The 20,171-nt window shown below is 43.1% G+C and overlaps 1 protein-coding gene across 6 annotated transcripts in view; it reads left to right on the forward strand.

Moving 5' to 3' along the window:
• Positions 1–20,171, forward strand: part of nek11 (NIMA-related kinase 11) — a 268,705-nt gene that overhangs the window by 3,420 nt on the left and 245,114 nt on the right. For 3 of the 6 annotated variants that reach the window (XM_068054185.1, XM_068054212.1, XM_068054204.1), the window contains exon 3: positions 738–993. The exons of 1 other annotated variant lie outside the window; for it this stretch is intronic. In XM_068054185.1, coding sequence (XP_067910286.1) covers positions 827–993 — 167 coding nt within the window. In that variant the 5' untranslated portion in view covers positions 738–826. Of the gene's footprint in view, positions 1–737; positions 994–20,171 lie in introns of those variants that run through there. 2 more of the 6 variants (XM_068054195.1, XM_068054234.1) reach the window with 2 other exon arrangements.

Genomic DNA, 20,171 nt, shown 5'->3' on the forward strand with positions numbered 1-20,171 from the left:
ACCTGCTTCTCCCACCTCTCCACATAACTTCAGAATGGGTTTGTTGGTAGGATATTCAATTTTCCTGTGCTTTAAGATCACAAACTCATACTCTTGTTACATAATAATGCAGCCTCACAAAGCATAAAACTCCTATTATTTTAACACATAGCAGCAAAGAGATTACTAACTGTAAGCATAACAAAAAAGATTGAACAAGATTCCCAATGCATCCCTGGGGCATATAGCTCTGAAGAGTTGAGAACAGAAAGACAGACTTGCTTTTATATCGTGCTTAGTCGGTAGATTGACTACTAAGTATTGTGGGAAGCTCCTTTTCTCTTCACAGAAGAATAGTTGCCATATTTCAATGAAATAGTGTTATTAAAATGTGTGTTTTTTCCTAAAATAATATACAACTTGAACAGCTACATAATTTAATAAAGTACTGCATTGAAAGTTGTTGAATATAATGTGTATTACACTTGTGAAGGAAATCTATGTAAGACACTCAATAATTCACCACGTGAACTGTTTAATCTTATCCAATGTTGGAATAATCGGCACCTTCAATTTCTGTTTAATGTTTCTGTTCAGTTTGCTGCGCCTGATTGTTAACTATAAATTGTAATAATTCTCTGACCAATAGATACTGTATTGTTGTCGCACTAATGTAACATTTATGTTAATTTTCAGAGCTATTTAAAGTATTCAATCCTTTAAAAGTGTCAATTGTGTTTGGCATTTGGTTGTTCCAGCAGGTGTTTGGGAGGCTCTATATGTGGGAAATTAAAAATAAAGCCGACTGGAAGAAAGCTGTCAGTACTCCCTCAGTGAGAGGGGCAAAATGCCTAAATTCCAAGAAGCCACAAAAAGTGTTACAAACACTTCAGCAACGGTCTGCATTGAGTCACTGATCGCAGGAAGATACCTAGTTCAAGAAAAACTTGGGAGAGGCAGTTTTGGGATGGTTTATCTTGTACTGGACAAGAAATCCCGAAAAGGAGAAGAGCTGTAAGTTGAAGTTTTTTGTACTTTTAAAAAGTAGTGTGGTCACAGTACATGGTCATTAGTTACAATTACTCTGCATGGGTGCTGGATAGCATATGAATGATATGATGTGATAGTATATATATATATATATATATATATATATATATACACACACATATACATGAATGTTCACATGTGTATGTGTTGTTTTTGAAGCCCTCTTAAGATCAGCTCTTTATTACTGAAAAATCTAAATGAAGAGCATCACTAAGGTTAAATAGAAAAAAATAATGTTTTCTGGGTTTGAATATCCTATATTTCCTTTTGTATCAATTTGAAGAATATTGATTCTTTATTGAAGTAGATGCTGAGAGGCTGTTTCCGCTGGCTGGAGAGTCTCGAACTAGGGGGCATGGGACATTGTCTCAGGTTAAGGGTCATCCATTTAGGACTGAGCTGAGGAGAAATTTCTTTACTCAGAGGATTGTGAATGTTTGGAATTCTCTACCCCAGAGGGCTGGGAATGCTCAGTTGTTGAGTATATTTAAGACTGAGATTGATAGATTTTTGGAGTAGGGGAATCAAGTGATATGGGGAATTGGTGGGAAGGTGGAATTGAGGTTGTGGATCTACAATAATCTTATTAAATGGAGCAGAAGGTGTGAGAAGCTCCATGGTCCTCTCCTATTCCTATTTCTTATGTGCTTGTGTCCTTATACTAAAGTATCATCCTCAATTGTCTTATTTATCAATTTCTCCTCTCCTCATGTCAAAAAGGCATTCTGATTTTTAATGAACTGGTTGTACATTTTCTCATGTCTTACTGGTTTAAGGCAGTCTGACAAAGCAATGCAGCACATTTGAGCATCGGTAAGTTTGGCCTCTTTGATTTTCCTGAGTTTCTGCCCTTGCTTTGCTGAGTTCCTATCTTAATCAGAATATGTGAGCAATAAAATAAAGGCCGGTTTTCCCAGGCAAGGAGAGAAACTAAGGGACAATGTTTTCCAGGTTATTCCTGACCACTACCTAGCAGTTAGTTGGGAATAACATTGGCCACCTGTACTTTCAGCCTGAGGTGTTACAGTGTATTTTTTTAAATAGCTGACGGTATAGAGCGGATTACAAGTTGAGATACATAATCTAACAGCATTTAATAATAATATTTAACAACTGACTTCCATTCCACTACAGAACAGGATTCCTTTCACAAGCAGCATGCCTGGGGCAAAAGATAATAGAAAGGAAGAGTTTATTATTGAACCTACTTTCTACCACTTGATGTTTCCTGTTCCCTTGTGAAATATTAGGCTTTAGGGCATTTTTAACATAAGTAAACTAACTGTAGTTAGTTAGTAAACTGTAACACTAACTGTAGTTAGTGGGAATAAGTTGAGTGTTGTAGTGATGTAGCAATATCTTTTATATTTAAATCCAGTTAATAAAGAAATGGGACTAGGCATGTGATAGGTAGATTTTGAGATAAAATTGATATTTTCATTACCTTCCTTTAAATAAAAAAAATAAAATTAGCAGAAACCCTTTGTGGATATTTTAGGAATTCTGCCTTGCCATGTAGCAAGGAAATAGTCTTGGGTTTGTGGCAGTTCTAACTGTGCCAAGACGTGGGTTCAGTTGCATAATATTTTACACTGTGTTAGCAGGCTTAGCTGTGCTACCATGGAGATATATCAAGGAGAGGTCAGAGGGTGGCTAATTAGGGCATGGGAAAGTAAAATCCTCCTTGAAATGTTTTATTAGAAATATTTGAGATGTGTATTTGCTATGTACCTGTTATGTAAGTGCAATTTATAGGTCATTTGTGTGTGAGAGATTTTTCACACTCGTGAAAAGACAATTAAAAAAGAAATTTGATGCATCTCTAAAGTTACTTAGAGATGTAACTCGAGAATCACATTTCAGGAATTTCAAATCCTAATTGTAAAGTAATTCCCTGGTAAACACAAACTTTCTGTTGTAATGTCGGATTATGTGCATCTTCAAGCAGGGTCACATGAATGCAATACTTCAGAATGACAAATGATTGGTTTAAGCTTGGAACTTGTTCTTTGTAGAAGAAATAGGCTGAATTATTAGTTGAATGTTTTTCATCATTCCTTATTTTCCTGTGCAAACTCCATTGTACTTTGATTCTTATCTGCACCAGTGAGAATCATCTGCAGCAAAACACACTTCAGCCATACTTCTGGTGAGGAACTTGCTCATATGTGAGCATGGAATGCTTTGATAAAGTGTCATGGTACCAGCAGGCTGTTTGTCTATGTGGAGCTGTTCCTATTCTGGCCTGGGATTCACACAGGCAAAAGTGAAATAGGTCAGATGCTGGAAATCTGAAATAAAAACAGAAAATGCTGGAAATACTCAGCAGGTTAGACAGCATTGGTGCAGAGACAAACAGTTAACATTTCAGGTTGTTGAGCATTTGTCAGTATTGTTGAAAGGTCATTGACAAGAAATAATAACTCCTTCTCTCACCACAGATGCTACCTGACCTACTGATAGGTTCACACAAGCACCCTTTTCTAACAGAAATTAGCAGGAACAGACAGTGTTTTTTCCCTTTACTAGACTCGGACACACAAACTAACTGTAGCACACCTGTGGCAGATCTCACCCAGTAGCACAGGCCAGGAATGGACATGTCACCTATTGGCCTGTGTGGTGTATTTACTGAGCCACTGAGACAATGATCAAATGTCTTTCTTGTGAGAACTTGCACGCATATTTACAATTCTCTTGTACACCTCTGCCCCGGAACATTTGCCTCACTCGCATTCAGTGAACCCTTGGAGCAGATATCTTGCCCAACTTCTTGGCTGCAGATAACTCCACTCCCCCTCCAAAAAATTAACATGCATTCTGACTTTGTCCCAACACAGTAAACATAGACATGCACAGGAAATGCCAGCTCTGGTTTAAGCACTCTGATGTTCTCATAGAGAGATACAGCACCGAAACAGGCCCTTCAGCCCACTGAGTCCATGTTGACCATCAACCACCCATTTATACTAATCCTACATTAATCCCATTTCCCTCTCCCATCCCGACCTACCCTCAATTCTCCTACCTACATTAGGGACAATTTACAATGGCCAATTTACCTATCAACCCACAAGTCTTTGGCTGTGGGAGGAAACTGGAGCACCCGGAGGAAACCCACGCGGTCGCAGGGAGAACTTGCAAACTCCGCACAGGCAGTACCCAGAACTGAACCCGGGTCGCTGGAGCTGTGAGGCTGCGATGCTAACCACTGCGCCACTGTGCCATTTAATAGTGGGAGGATTTGGGTGTGGGGAGAGACTTATGTGTAAGAAATTGTAAGTATTAGAATTGCATTTGCAGTTTAAGAATGTATTTGTACTTCCTCAAAGCAGGTTCAGAAATTGTTGTTCTAATGGGTAATTTCAATCAGTTCTCTTGAGAGATTATTAGGAGTTTAAATAGCACACATCTATGTCCAGTTCTGGTGCTGAATATGAGCATCCACTGCCTGGGTTCCAGAAGTTTAAATTTAATTTCGGGACTTCTTTGCAGTTGGTATAGAAGGGATAGTGGTGCCTGCCTGGCCCAAGCTATTGTTCTAACTCTTTGGACCAATAATACTACATAGTGCAAAGAAAAAAGTAAAAAAAAAATAAAACCGAGGATGGCACAGAATGATGGGCTTCTTGGTAATGCTTTAAGCACAGCTCTGTTGCCACTCCTGTGAGGAGAAGTCAGCTGCCTGTCCTGGATGGGAGCAGAACAAAATTGGGAAGTTGGTTGCCCAACATCCACTACCTACCTTATAATGATTCACTGAAGAAAGGCATTGGTAATCTCTTGGGAACGAGTGGCCTGCAGAACCTGCAAAATTTATGGGAAAGAGGGATGAAAACCATTTTGTTTCAAATTGCACTTAGAAATTTGCTAGATTTGTATAAGGGGTGTTTTATGAAAGCTTGATGTACTTCCAATACTTGAACAGATGTGATGAGTAGGAAGGTCGTAATTCTTCAGTTGTAAACGTGTTAATTCCTTTGTTAATACCGCTGCTGTGTGCTTCTCACAAATATTTGTGATCTAACTTTCTTCTAAGTAGGTGACATTTGCCAAACGTGACAATCTTCTTGAAGTTAATTTTTGTTTGCACCAATTGGGCTTGGTGGAATTATTTTCAGAGGGGAGATAACGTAGTGAAAGTTGGGAGAAAGTTGATAAATATTACAATTACATCAGTTGTCATTTCATCCTTTTTATAATTAAACTTGGGGCTGGCATTTATTTTACAAACCATTTGAATATGTCAGCTACCTAGAGGTGCATAAGATTTTCAGAGCATCCTTCTGAATTGGGAACTCTGTCCAGTTTTTGTTCCTGAATGGTACCAGAGAACAGAATAGAAATGGCTTGATATTTTGATAGTGAGATGGAAAGACTGCTCAAATGTATTTTGTCTGTTATTTTTGTGTGTCCCAATACTGTGTGTGGAGCGCTGACCCCAAATCCCCCTCGATTTGATTTATTTTAAAAAAAAGCCAAGCATGATTAGGTTTTCGTTATCTAATATTAACTGTGTCCATCTACAGCAAAAGAGCCTTAAGTTTAGTGCATGATCCAATCATTGGGTGAGTTTGCCAGGGCAGAAATGTTTCCTTTGATATTAAAGGTCCCATTGAAAAGAAGGAGTAACTTTATTTTACATAGAACAAAATATCAGAATTTGATAGAATAAATAAGGAGAAACTGTTTCCAGTGGCAGAAAGGGATTGGTAACCAGAGACACTGGCTGGAATTTAACGGTGAGATAGTTACCCCACCCACTGGCTGGAAAGTCAGGGGAGAACCTGCCTCTGCCGGGTCTGGAAACCATGACACTATTTTGCCTGGCATAGGCCCTTAATTGGCTGTAGTTGGGGCTTCTGCCCTTCTGACGCAGGATGTCCCGCCTCCAAGAGCTGCCAGCCAATCAGAGGGCTGGCAGCTCTTTGGTCCCAGCAGTGCCACTGGGGAGTGGTGGCCATTGCTGGGACTACACCCAGCAAGAAGAGGATCATGGATGTCGGCCTCCAAAAAGGTAAATGGTGGGGGGGGGGGGTCAGGCCTCACTGGGGCAATCAGCTGGGCCCCGGCGATGGGAGGTGGTCAGAGCCTCTGGCAGTGGGTGCGGGGGCGAGTGGTTGTTTTAGAGGAGAAGCTCATGCTGCTGGGCGGGGTGCTCTCCATGGGGCAGAGGGTGCCCAATCAGGAGGGGCCTCCCTCACCCCCAAGGAGGTCGCCATGTATTCCTAGGCGGCCTCCGCAGGTGCTGAAGTGCCCGTCCACTGCTGGTGGCAGGAAGAGGCCCTTGTGACAATTAATTGGGCATTTAAGGGCCTCAATTGGACTAAGGGTGGGCAGGCTGTCTGCCACTTCTGCGGCCACTGGTAAAGTAGCAGTGGGGATGAGTAGGTGAGGGCACAGCACCTCCCCGCCTCCCACCCTATTTTATGCTACCCATCTCCCCCCCCACCCCCCCAAATCTGTCCCTGGCAGCTCTGGGCAGTGGTGTGTGTGGTGAATTCCAGCCACAGACTTAAGATATTTGACAAAAGAACAAGAGGTGACATGAGGAAAAGTTTTATTTTACACGAGTTGTTATGATCTGGAATGCACTGCCTGAAAAGGAGGTGGAAGCAGATTCAATCGTAACTTTGAAAAGGGAATGAGATAAAATTTGAAAGGGAAGAAGTTTGCAGAGTTATGGGGAAGGAGCTGGGGAGTGGGACTAGTTGGATATCGCTACAGGCCTAATAGCCTCCCTCTGCGCTATATCGTTCTATGATTCTGTCATCTCTCAATGCCTCAAAAGTGCTTTGCATTCAGTTAATTACTTCGATGTGCAATTTCAGCAAATGGGACAATCGTTTTCTGTAAAGCAAGATCCAACATACAGCAATGATAATGGCCTTTTAATCTGCTTTTTATTTAAAAATTCATTCATGGGTGTTGTTGGCAAGGCCAGCATTTATTCCCCGGTCTCTAATTACCCTTGAGAATATGGTGGTGAGCTGCCGCCTCGAATGGCTCACAGGGCCATTTCACAGCGAGTAAGAGTCAAGCACATTGCTAATGGTCTGGAGTCACACAGAAGCCAGACTGGGTAAGGTGGTAGATTTCTTTCCCTAAAGGGCATTAGTGAACCAGATGGGTTGTTAAGACAATTCAGTAGTTACATGGCCACCATTACTGATACTAAATTTTTTAAAATTCTTGACATTTTTAATTAACTGACTTTAAATTCCCCAGTTGCCATGGTGGAATTTAACCTTGGGTCACTGGATCATTAGTTGATTAGTCCAGGTCCCTGGATTACTAGTGCAGTAACATAATAACTCTGCTACTGCTCCCATCTGCTATATTTTGGGAGTGGGTCAAGGACGAATACTAGCCAGAACTTCTTGCTCTCCCAATAGTGGCATGGGTTCTTTGATGTTCCCTTGAACCACTGGATAGGTATATGGGGCCTTGGTTTAACATCTTATCTAAGGGGACAATGTTCCCACAGCAATGCAACGTTTTCTCAATGTCAGGTTATTACATCAAACTCTAGATACGAAATCCCCAATTAAGCACAAACTTTAGTCAATACGTGTCATTACTGTAATGCATCTCTTGCTAATATGGTATTTCCACCTGGTTTGTAACTGCTGGAGTCAGGACAGTGTCACCAATTAACTGCCCAGTACCTCCCTCAGGTGGACTATTGGAATCAGTACCTAGGAGCTAAATAACACTTTGGGGTCTGGATGCTTGTTATCCTTAATTGGACGGTGAGCACAGAAGAAGATTGTTTGGTCAGGCACACTGCTGGCAATTGCAGGCTCGGGACCTGCTTTTCGCACAACGTCGGGGTCTTGAAGCATGTGCTAAAATCCAGGCCAGTAACTCTGTTTCTCACTCCACTGATGCTGCCTGTCCAGCTGAGTGTTTCCAGCATATTCTATTTCTATTTCTAACATTGTAATACAGGGGTGCCATTGGATGAGCTGCTCACTCAGGGCTGTCTATTAGATCAACATTGTATCTGTTGTACACCTCCTTTATAATTATAAAACTTGTTATTGAGCAGCTTGTCCTTATTTTTGGTGAACACTTGCAGCTTATTGGAAGTACCTCCATGTGATTACGTGCTACGAAATGTTAAAATTTACTCTGTCGGTGCAGCAATCTCTCTCATCTCTGAGTCAGAAGGTTGTGAGTTCCAGTCCCACTCCAGAGACTTGAGCACAACATTGTTGGCTAACACTCCAGTGCAGTACTGAGGGAGTGCTTCACTGTCGGAGGTGCCATCTTTTGGATTAGATGTTAAACTGAGGCCCCAGCTGTCCTCTCAGGTGGACGTAAAAGATTCCATGGCATTAGTTTGAAGAGGAGGAGATTTAGCCCTGGTGTCCTGGCCAATATTTATCCCTCAATCAACATCACAGAAACAGATTATCTGGTCATTATCACATGGCTGTTTGTGGGAGCTTGCTGTGCGCAAATTGACTGCTGTGTTTCCTACATTACAACAGTGACTACACTTCGAGAAGTCAAAAAGTACTTAATTGATTGTAAAGTGCTTTGGGATATCCTGAGGTCATAAAAGGCACTTTATAAATGCAAATCTTTCTTTTGTTCTTTCTTATTAATCCTATTGGAAAATACGTTACTTGGAATTTCTCTTTATTGTTTTTTAAAAATCATTCACAGAATGATACAGAAGGTTTGCTTTAATATAACCTGAATCTAATAGTGGATTGTTTTATAACTTTGTAAGACCACAGTGGGAGTGCTGAATGTAGCTCTGGGTTCCACACTGCAGGGAGGATCGTGAAGCAAAAGAGAGGTTACAACATAGATTCACTAGGAGGATACCTGGTGCGATGAAATACAAAGAAAGGCTTGAAAAATTAGGGCTGTTTACATTGGAACAAGTCGTGGGGTTATTTGATAAAGCTTTTTAATGTTATAAAGGCATGGGACAGATTAGATAGAAATGTTTCCAGTGTTTTTTTCCTTCAGGGGATGTGGGTGTCGCTGGCCAGGCCAGCATTTATTGTCCATCCCTAATTGCCCTTGAATAGGTGTTGGTGAGTTGCCTTTTTGAACCGCTGCAATCCATGTGGGGTAGGTATACCCACAGTGCTGTTAGGAAGGGAGTTTCAAGATCTTGACCCAGCGACAGTGAAGGAACAGCGATATAGTTCCAAGTCAGGATGGTGTGTGGCTTGGAGGGGAACTTGCAGGTGGTGGTGTTCCCATGCATCTGTTGCCCTTGTCCTTCTAGGTGGAAGAGGTTGTGGGTTTGGAAGGTGCTGTCGAAGGAGCCTTTGTGAGTTACTGCAGTGCAGCTTGTAGATCAGGGTTGTCTAAACTTTTCGGGCGGAGAGCTGCATTACGAATTTTGCTCGGCCCGAGGGGCCGGTGAGCAAATTTATTTATTTATTTTATTTATTTAGAGATACAGCACTGAAACAGGCCCTTCGGCCCACTGAGTCTGTGCCGACCAACAACCACCCATTTATACTAATCCTACATTAACCCCATATTCCTACCACATCCCCACAATTCCCCTACCACCTACCAGTATTCTGGATAGATGTTCATCTGTCAGGAGTGGTCTTGACCTCTCTCTCTGTCCCCCCCACACCCTCTCTCTGTCCCCTCTTTCACTCTGGCCCCCTGCCCCTCTCTCTCTGTTCCCCCCCCCCCTCCACACACACACATTGCAAGTCAGTTTCACAGCTGACTGCTGTCAAAGCAGGAACGCGCTTCCCAACATCAGACAGATTTGGGGTTTTCCGGCGGGCTTTTAAAAAAAGTCAAGGAGGGAGGTGGGGGTGGGGGGGTGGTGGGGGAGAAAGCAGGTAACTATAGGCCAGTTAGCTTGACGTCTGTTGTAGGGAAGGTGTTAGAATCAATCATTAAGGAGGCTATAGCTGGACACTTAGAAAAACTCAAGGTAATAGGGAATAGTCAGCATGGTTTTGTGAAAGGGTAATCATGTTTAACCAATTTATTGGAGCTCTTTGAAGGAGTAACATGCGCTGTGGATAAAGGAGAGCCCATTCACGTACTGTACTTGGATTTCCAGAAGGCATTTGACAAGGTGCCACATAAAAGGTTGTTGTGCAAAGTAGGAGCTCATGGTGTAGGGGGTACCATATTAGCATGGATAGAAGATTGGCTGGCTGGCAGAAAACAGAGAGTATGCATAAATGGGTCCTTTTCTGGTTGGCAGGAAGTGATGAATGGAGTCCCGCAGGTGTCTGTGCTGGGGCCTCAACTTTTTACAATTTATATCAATGACTTTGATGAGGGGAGCGATGGCTTGGTAGCTAAATTTGCAGATGACACAAAGATAGGTAGGAAAGTATGTTGTGAAGAGGACATAAGAAGGTTGCAGACCAATATAGATAGGTTGAATGAGTGGGCAGAAATCTGGCAGATGGAGTATAATGAGGGAAACATGAAGTTGTTCACTTTGGCAGGAAGAATAAAAAAGCAGAGTATTACTTAAATGGAGAACGACTGCAGAACTCCGAGGTGCAGAAGGATCTAGGTGTTCTAGTGCATGAGTCACAAAAAGTTTGTATGCAGGTACAGCAAGTAATAAAGAAGGCTCATGGAATGCTATCCTTTATTAAGAGAGGAATTGAAAATAAAAGTAAGCATGTTTTGCTTCAGTTATTCAGGGCATTGGTGAGACCACATCTCGAATATTGTGCACAGTTTTGGTCTTCTTATTTAAGGATGTAAATGCGTTGGAGGCGGTTCAGAGGAGGTTTACTAGATTGATACCTGGAATGAGCTGGTTGTCTTATGAGGAAAGGTTGGACAGACTGGGCTTGTTTTCACTGGAGTTTAGAAGAGTGAGGGGAGACTTGATTGAAGTATATAAGATCCTGAACGGTCTTGACAAAGTGTTTGTGGAAAGGATGTTTCCTCTTGTGGGTGAGTCCAGAACTAGGGGGCACTGTTTTAAAATTAGGGGTCGCCCTTTTAGGACAGAGATGAGGAGAATTTCTTTCTTTCAGAGGGTTGTGCAACTTTGGAACTCCCCGCCTCAGAAGGTGGTGGAGGCGGGGTCATTGAATATTTTTAAGGCGGGGGTAGATAGATTCTTATATATAAGCAAAATACTGCAGATGCTGGAAATCTGAAATAAAAACAAGAAATGCTGGAAATACTCAGCAGGTCTGGCAGCATCTCTGGAGAGAGAAGCAGAGTTAACGTTTCAGGTCAGTGACCCTTCATCAGATAGATTCTTGTTGGGCAAGAGAATCAAGAATTATCAGGGGTAGATGGGAGTGTGGAATTGGAGACACAAGCAGATAAGCCATGATCTTATTGAACGATGGAGCAGGTTCGAGACACTGAATGGCCTACTTCTGCTACTAATTCGTATGTTCGGATGAGCTTCTTGAGTGTTTTTGGAGCTGCACCCATCCAGATAATTGGAGGGTATTCCATCACCTTCCTGACATGTGCCTTGTAGATGGTGGACAGGCTTTGGGGAGACAGGAGGTGAGTTACTCGCTGCAGAATTCCTAACCTCTGACCTGCTCTTGTAGCCACAGTATTTATGTGGCTGGTCCAGTTCAGTTTCTGGTCAATGGTAACCCCCAGGATGTTGACAGTGAGGGAATCAGCGATGGTAATGCCATTGAACGTCAAGGGGAGATGGTTAGATTCTCTCTTGTTTGAGCTGGTCATTGCCTAGCACTTGTGTGGCCTGAATGTTACTTGCTACATTAGTCCAAGCCTGGATATTGTCCAGGTCTTGCTGCATCTGGACATGGGTTGCTTCAGTATCTGTGGAGTCGCGAATGGTGCTGAACATTGTGCAATTATCAGTGAACATCCCCATTTATGACCTTATGATGGAAGGAAGGTCATTGATGAAGCAGCTGAAGATGTTTGGGCCTAGGACGCTACCCTGAGGAACTCCTGCATTGATATCCTGGGACTGAGATGATTGACTTCCAACAACCACAACCATCTTCCTTTCTGCTAGGTATGACTCCAACCAGTGGAAAAATTTCCCCCTGATCCCTATTGACTCCAATTTTACTGGGGCTCCTTGATGCCATACTCAGTCCAATGCTACCTTGATGTCAAGGGCAGTCACTCTCACCTCACCTCTGGAGTTCAGCTCTTTTGTCCATATTTGGACCAAGGCTGTAATGAGGTCAGGAGCTGAGTGGCCCTGATGGAACCCAAACTGAGCGTCACTGAGCAGGTTATTGCTGAGCAAGTGGTGCTTGATAACACTGTCAACGACCCCTTCCATCACTTTGCTGATGATTTAGAGTAGACTGATGGGGCGGTAATTGGTCAGGTTGGATTTGTCCTGCTTTTTGTATACAGGACATACCTGAGCAATTTTCCACATTGTCAGGTAGATGCCAGTGTTGTAGCTGTACTGGAACAGCTTAACTAGGGGCACAGCTAGTCCTGTCTTCAGTATTATTGCCAGAATGTTGTCAGGGTCCATAGCCTTTGCAGTAACCAGTGCCTTCAGCTATTTCTTGATATCACATGGAGTGAATCAGATTGGCTGAAGACCGGCATTTGTGATGCTGGGGACCTCAGGAGGAGGCCGAGATCAATCATCCACTCGGCACTTCTGGCTGAAGATGGATGCAAATGCTTCAGCCTTGTCCTTTGCACTGATGTGCTGGGATCCCATTGTTGAGGATGGGGATGTTTGTGGAGGTTCCTCCTCCTGTCAGTTGTTCAGTTGTCCACCACCACTCACGACTGGATGTGGCAGGACTCCAGAGCTTAGATCTGATCCGTTGGTTGTGGGATCACTTAGCTCTGTCTATTGCATGCTGTGTCTGCTGTTTGGCATACAAGTAGTCCAGTGTTATAGTTTCACCAGACTTCCCGGAGAATATTAACAGCCACGTTACATGGAGTGTTATTAGGCTGTGGTTTGCACTACAAGTTGGTGATTGAAGCAGAGATCATGTCAACATTTAGATGGATTGGTTGAAAGATTGGGGGATAGAGGGATATGGGAATAGGAAAAGCACATAGGAGAAGAATAAATGCCAATATGACTGTTTGTTTCGGCCAGAGGCCTGTTTCTGTAGTGTGATTTCTATTTGCAGTGCAGCATTGTCCAACCCAATAGAGGCCTTAAATGTGTTGGCTGAAAAATGCTTGATGGAAGCACCTGATTTCTGGTGGCTTCATTCCCTCATGACTGCATTTGGGAGCTTACACTCTGCGCTGTTATTTATGGGGATTTCACCTGTCTGTGTAGGCAGGAGATGTCTAAAGGCAGAAGTGAGAGGGCTGTTATTAATATTAGGCAATGTGGTAAATGGGCAGTATAGGATCAGTGGCTCATCGTACACCCGGTCCGATTTTCCTTTTAAAGTCAATGGAAGTCAATACAACTGATCCCCTACCACCCAATTTCTGCCACCGTTGAAAGCTAACATCAGCACGAGGGAGTCTTGGTGGCGGACAGGATGTGGGGTTTGAAGCTTAGCAGGATACTGAGATTGCAGTGTGTGCAGCGTTCAGTCTGAGTAAGCAGGCTGGATATAGTTATGGACATGGAATCAGACAAGTAATAGAGGCATTCTCATTACAAGGAAGTAAACCAGTGTCAATCACCACGGGTGTCTGTGCAGTACAGTGTTTGCCTATATGTTTCCAGCACCAAGGCGATGTAACTCTCTTTCAGGCTCATGAGCAAGTTATTCTGTAATTTGCAAATTACACCTCCTGGGGGCACTTGTGTTGCACCGTTTGCAATTTTTGAACTCTTACTGATAGTGTTGAGTTTTACAATATCAAATATCACCGTACATAGAGTCATAGAGTTATACAACACAGAAACAGGACCTTTGGCCCATCGTGTCTGTGCCAGCCATCAAGCACCTAACTATTCTAATCCCATTTTCAAGCACTTGGCCCGTAGCCTTGTATGCTCTGGTGTTTCAAGTGCCCATCTAAATACTTCTTAAATATTGTGAGGGTTCCTGCCTCGACCACCCCTTCAGGCAGTGTGTTCCAGATTCCAACCACCCTCTGAGTGACAATTTTTTTCCTCACATTCCCTCTAAACCTCCTGCCTCTTACCTTAAATCTACGCCCCCTGGTTATTGACCCCTCCGCTAAGGGAAAAAGTCTCTTCCTATCAATGCCCCTCATATTTTTGTATACCTCAATCATGTCCCCCCTCAGCCTTCGCTACTCTAAGGAAAACAACCCTCGCCTTTTCAGTCTCTCTTCCAGTGCCGTCACATCCTTCCTATAGTGTGATGCCCAGAACTGTACACAGTTCTGTGGCCTAACTAGCGTTTTATACAGCTCCATCATAAACTCCCTGCTCTTGTATTCTATGCCTCAGCTAATAAAGGAAAGTATCCCATATGCCTTCCTAACCACCTTATCTACCTGTGCTGCTGCCTTCAGTGATCAATGGACAAGTACACCAAGGTCCCTCTGACCCTCTGTGCTTCCTAGGGTCCTCCATCCATTGTATATTCCCTTGCCTTGTTAGTCCTCCCAAAATGCATCACCTCACACTTCTCAGGATTAAATTCCATTTGCCACTGCTCTGCCCATCTTACCAGCCCATCTATATCGTCCTGTAGTTTAAGGCTTTCCTCCTCACTATTTACGACACCACCAATTTTCGTGTCATCTGCAAACTTACTGATCATACCTCCTATATTTACATCTAAATCATTAATGTGCACTACAAACTGGGTTCCAGCACTGATCCCTGCGGCACCCCACTGGTCACAGGCTTCCACTCGCAAAAACTCGCAAACATGTTCAAGTAAACCTTCAATGAATTGACAACTTCAGATTTAGTAGTGATGTTTCAAATGTTGCTGTGCAAAAATCGTATTCCAAATTTCACATAATGAACTTGCACCTACTGGGAATTGGGTTAAAAGTAGCAAATTAATTTCACTTAGAATCTTTTATGTAGAGTCATCAGAGAAGTACTGTCATCTTGCTGAATTTGGCCGGATTTAAACCCAGTCTGGAATGAAAAGGTAGTGTTATTAACTATTTGGGTAGTACCGATTTCCCTTACTGTAGGAGTCTATGTGAAACTGTGCCTTTGTTCACATTTTCTTTACAGCTTTGACTGTAAATCCACGATTGGTATTTTTCATTCCGTGCCCTTCCCCATCCCCAGCCCTGTGTTTCTCTGTTTCATGATCTTCTATTCCTTTCTCCCCCATGTGCTTATTGAGCTTCCCTTTAAATGCATCTATGTTATTCACATCCTTGTGGTAGCAATTTCCACATTTCAACCACTCTCTGGGTAAAGAAGTTTCTCCTGAATCCCCTTTTGGATTTATTAGTGATTCTTCTTCTTTGGCCTCCTTGTCTCGAGAGACAATGGGTAAGCGCCTGGAGGTGGTCAGTAGTTTGTGAAGCAGCGCCTGGAGTGGCTATAAAGGCCAATTCTAGAGTGACAGACTCTTCCACAGGCGCTGTAGATAAAAATTGGTTGTTGGGGCTGTTATATCTTATATTTATAGCCCCTAGTTTTGGTCTCTCCCACAAGTGGAAACATCTTCTTTACATCTACCCTATCAAAGCCTTGTATTACCTTAAAGGCCTCTCTATCAAGTCACCCCCTCAGTTTTCTCTTTTGTAGAGGAAAACGCCCTTACCTGTTCAATCTTGCCTGATACCAACAGAGGAAATAGTTTGCCCCGATTCCTCCTATCAGGTCTGCAGACAGAACCATTAGCATTCTTAGCAACTTCTCATCTAGGAGAATGCAACCAATCTCTGCCCTCCGAACCCACAGGATTTGACAATATAAAATATTGTGTGGAATTTTATCAAGAGTTATGAAGATTAGATATACTATGTCTTCATCCACTGACCCAGTCACCTCCGCAAAAAAATTAACCTGGTTGGTGCGACATGTTCAGCATCTCTAATAAACTCTTGTCTGCCCAGGTAGTCATACAGAGTGTCTTTAATGATCCCTTCTAGCAACTTACTCTAAATCAAAGTCAATGTGCCCATAATTTCCAGGTCCTGGCTTGCTCTTTTTCAATGGCTGCTCAACATTAGCCTCCTTCCAGCCCATGGAACAATCCATGACTCCAGAAAGCTGTGAAATACATAAGCAAGGGGCTCATATAGAAAAGCCCAGGGTCATTATATTTTTCTTCCAGGTTCCTAGATTATGGCCAGGCATCTCTTCCTAGATCACTCTACGTTTCACTAATACAAAAGCAAAATATTGTGCATGCTGGAAATCTGAAATAAAAGCAGAAAATGATGGAAATACACAGCAGGTCAGGCAGTATCTGTGGAGAGAGAAACAGTTCACATTTCAGGTTGATGACCTTTCAACAGAACGGGAAAATGTTAGAGATGTAACAGGTTTCAAGCAAGTACAAGGACAGGGAGAGGGGGAAAAGAAAAGGGAAGGTCTGTGATAGGGTGGAAGTCAGCAGCAATTAAGTGACGAAAGGGATGATAATGAAAGGCAAAAGAAGATGGTAATGGAACAAGCAAAGGAACAAAAGATGGTTCTAGAGGAGGTGTAAATGTGAAAAGTAGAATTGTTACCAACAACTGCCATCCAAAAACAAAAAAAACACAAAAAAGGGGGCAGGGGTTATGATCTGAAATTGTAAACACAATGTTGAGCACAGAAGGCTATAAAGTGCCTAATGGAAAGATGAGGTGCTGTTCCTCGAGCTAACATTGAACGTCATTGGAACCGTGTATGAGGTTGAGGTCAGAGTACGAGTGAGATGGAGAGTTATGTTTCACTATACTGCTTTTCTCATAGTCACATGCACGTGAAACTGCACCATGACAATTACAAAAATTTGAAAAGTACCTAATAAATGTGTATCATTAAATGAAAAGTGACATTTTGTCATTTGCTGTTTTGGGGATTTTCCTTGCCTTGGAGATTTTCAGGGGCTATTTAAAAACTCTATGGTTGAACAGAATTTTCAGCTTCCTTGTCTGTGTCTGGGCTTGGATTGTCGATCTCGGATTTTAGAAGTGGCGTGTCGGAATATCTTCTTTGGCCTCCTTGTCTCGAGAGACAATGGGTAAGCGCCTGGAGGTGGTCAATGGTTTATGAAGCAGCGCCTGGAGTGGCTATAAAGGCCAATTCTAGAGTGACAGACTCTTCCACGGGTGCTGCAGATAAAATTGGTTGTCGGGGCTGTTACACAGTTGGCTCTCCCCTTGCGCTTCTGTCTTTTTTCCTGCCAACTGCTAAGTCTCTTCGACTCACCACTCTTTAGCCCCGCCTTTATGGCTGTCCGCCAGCTCTGGCGATCACTGGCAACTGACTCCCACACAGCTTGTGGTCAATGTCACAGGACTTCATGTTGCGTTTACAGACGTCTTTAAAGTGGAGACATGGACGGCCGGTGGGTCTGACACCAGTGACGAGCTCGCTGTACAATGCGTCCTTGGGGATCCTGCCATCTTCTATGCGGCTCACATGGCCAAGCCATCTCAAGTGCCGCTGGCTCAGTAGGGGGTATATGCTGGGGATGTTGGCCACCTCGAGGTCTTCTGCGTTGGAGATACGGTCCTGCCACCTGATGCCAATGATTCTCCGGAGGCAGAGAAGATGGAATGAATTGAGACGTCGCTCTTGGCTAACATACGTTATTCAGGCCTCACTGCCGTACAGAGGACATGGGCTTGTTCCATCGGTATTTGTGTTTCGTGTCAGTGCGCCATTTTCCCACTCTCTTAGCCAGTCTGGACATAGCAGTGGACGCCTTTCCCATGCGCTTGTTGATTTCTGCATTGAGAGACAGACCGGTTACTGGTGATAGTTGAGCCTAGGTAGGTGAACTCCTGAACCACTTCCAGAGCATGGTCGCCGATATTGATGGATGGAGCATTTCTGACGTCCTGTCCCATGATGTTCGTTTTCTTGAGGCTGATGGTTAGGCCAAATTCGTTGCAGGCAGCAGCAAACCTGTCGATGAGACTCTGCAGGCACTCTTCAGTGTGGGATGTTAATGCAGCATCGTCAGCAAAGAGGAGGACCTTCTGTACTTTGGTCTTCACTCTAAGACGGGCAAGGTTGAACAACCTGCCATCTGATCTTGTGTGGAGGAAAATTGCTTCTTCTGAAGACTTGAACGCATGTGAGAGCAGCAGGGAGAAGAAGACCCCAAACAGTGTAGGTGCGAGAACACAGCCCTGTTTCACGCCACTCAGGATAGGAAAGGAGTCTGATGAGGCACCGTTATGCTGAATTGTGCCTTTCATATTGTCATGGAATGAGGTGATGATACTTAGAAGGCTTTATTTGGCCTTGTCAAGATCTGAATATTTTAATTTTGGAGTTAGTTCAAAGGGGAAATAGTCATCTCTGACATCAGTCTCCGCACACTGGAATGCTGTACGAGAATTGCAGGGACTTGTTTCAAATCTCAATCCAATGCCAAAGCTTCTGGAAGTGTTGCACTGAAATAAAATGATACAACCGACAATTGTGAGTTATCTGCAAACAACGGGTCACGCATCCCTTACAGTGGCACACTAACAATGCAATGTAGCTATGGCAAGTCGGCATGGAAACCACAAACATTCTACCTAGTGGACATGAGCGGACCAGCAGTGGCAGGACTACCAGCATGTAAAGACCTCAACATCATAACTATCCATGAGAGCATTGACAAAGGGAAATCTCCAAGGACCAGAAACTGCTCACAGACTCTGACCAGCATCAAACGGTTCAGTCTGGAAACTCAGCAACAGCACAACTATGCCGCGCCTTCACTTCTGCCCTCGAGAACCGCCAGCACCACAACGAGCCAGAACAGACAGGTATCGTCATGAGGCCAAGTACTCTTCCCCCAACAAGTTCTCGACCTTGAGCCTCAGGCCTTCAGACACAGAGGATAAGGAGACGTGAAGGACACGCAATGTCCTGAATAGGCAGAAGAGGAATGTGTTGAAGCATTGTCTGTTGGCTGTTCGAGATGAGGTGCCAGAACTTTCCAAGAATGACAAGGCCCCAAAAGTGGTCATCTTGAGAAAAGCAACAGAGTATGTTAGCAGGCTGAAGGCAGAGCAACAGGAACTGAATGCAGAGAGGGAGAAACTTCAGAAAGAACAGCAACAGATGTGACACAAATTCCCTGTGCAAGAGTTGTCAAATCACCAAGACGATATATGGACTTTTGAGCCTCTATATTTGTAAGTTTCACAATCTCTATCCATGTGTAAATAATTTTGATATCTAATTTTATGTATTTTTACTTTTAGCATACGAGACTTATCTTTGGAAAGAAAGGGGATGTTGTCTGATTGCCTTAAAGATAATGTACCTTTAAGATCTTAGTATGCTAATGAGCCAAGTCCCAGGATGCAGTCATGTGACTCAAGGCCAGAGTCACTCTGTAGCTGTAACACCCACAGTAAGGTTCTGTAAATAGTTAGCTCTGTACTATATATAATAGTTAGCTGTTTAATAAACCTGTTTGAGATCTTCAACAACCTGGACTCCACCCATCTCATTTATGTTGCATCAGAAACATAAAAAGCAATCATTACAACAAGCTGCTGAGAAACGCTGCTTTCCCCTGAATCTGGCCTCTGTTATATCTCCCATTCCCTTCACTCCATCATTGCTGGCTGTGGCTTCAGACATTTAGGCCCCGTGCTATGGGATTTCCTCCATAAAACCTTCCGTCTCTGCTCCTCACTCTCTTCCTTGTTAAGACCCTCCTTAAAGCCCACCTCTTTGACCAAGCTTTTAGTCGCCCCTCCTAATAGCTCTTTCTTTATCTCCACATTGATTGTTGTCTGATTAAGCCTCTCTAAAATGCCCTGAGATATTTTCTACATTAAGCACACAATATAAATGCACATTTTTATGGTTGATGGTTTAGATTTGAAGTCTTCCATGAAAGGATTATGCATGTAGGCTCCCCCAAGGTATCATGGATTAGGGAGTCTTATTCCTTGAGCATTTACTAAATTTTTAAGTAAGTCAGGCCTGCAATGGAAAAGATGTGCATAGACAGAGTCCAGAATTATATAGAAATAGGGCAACTTCATAGCAGATTACAATGCTCTGACAACAGGGTGCTTGGGGTTGGAAAATAATATATAATATTAAAATGCCTAATTATTGATGAAATGAAATAAAAGAATTTGTACATTCCCACAAAATTACAGCC

This window comes from Heterodontus francisci, chromosome 2 (assembly GCF_036365525.1).
Source record: "Heterodontus francisci isolate sHetFra1 chromosome 2, sHetFra1.hap1, whole genome shotgun sequence".
NCBI classification, from domain to species: Eukaryota; Metazoa; Chordata; class Chondrichthyes; order Heterodontiformes; family Heterodontidae; genus Heterodontus; species Heterodontus francisci.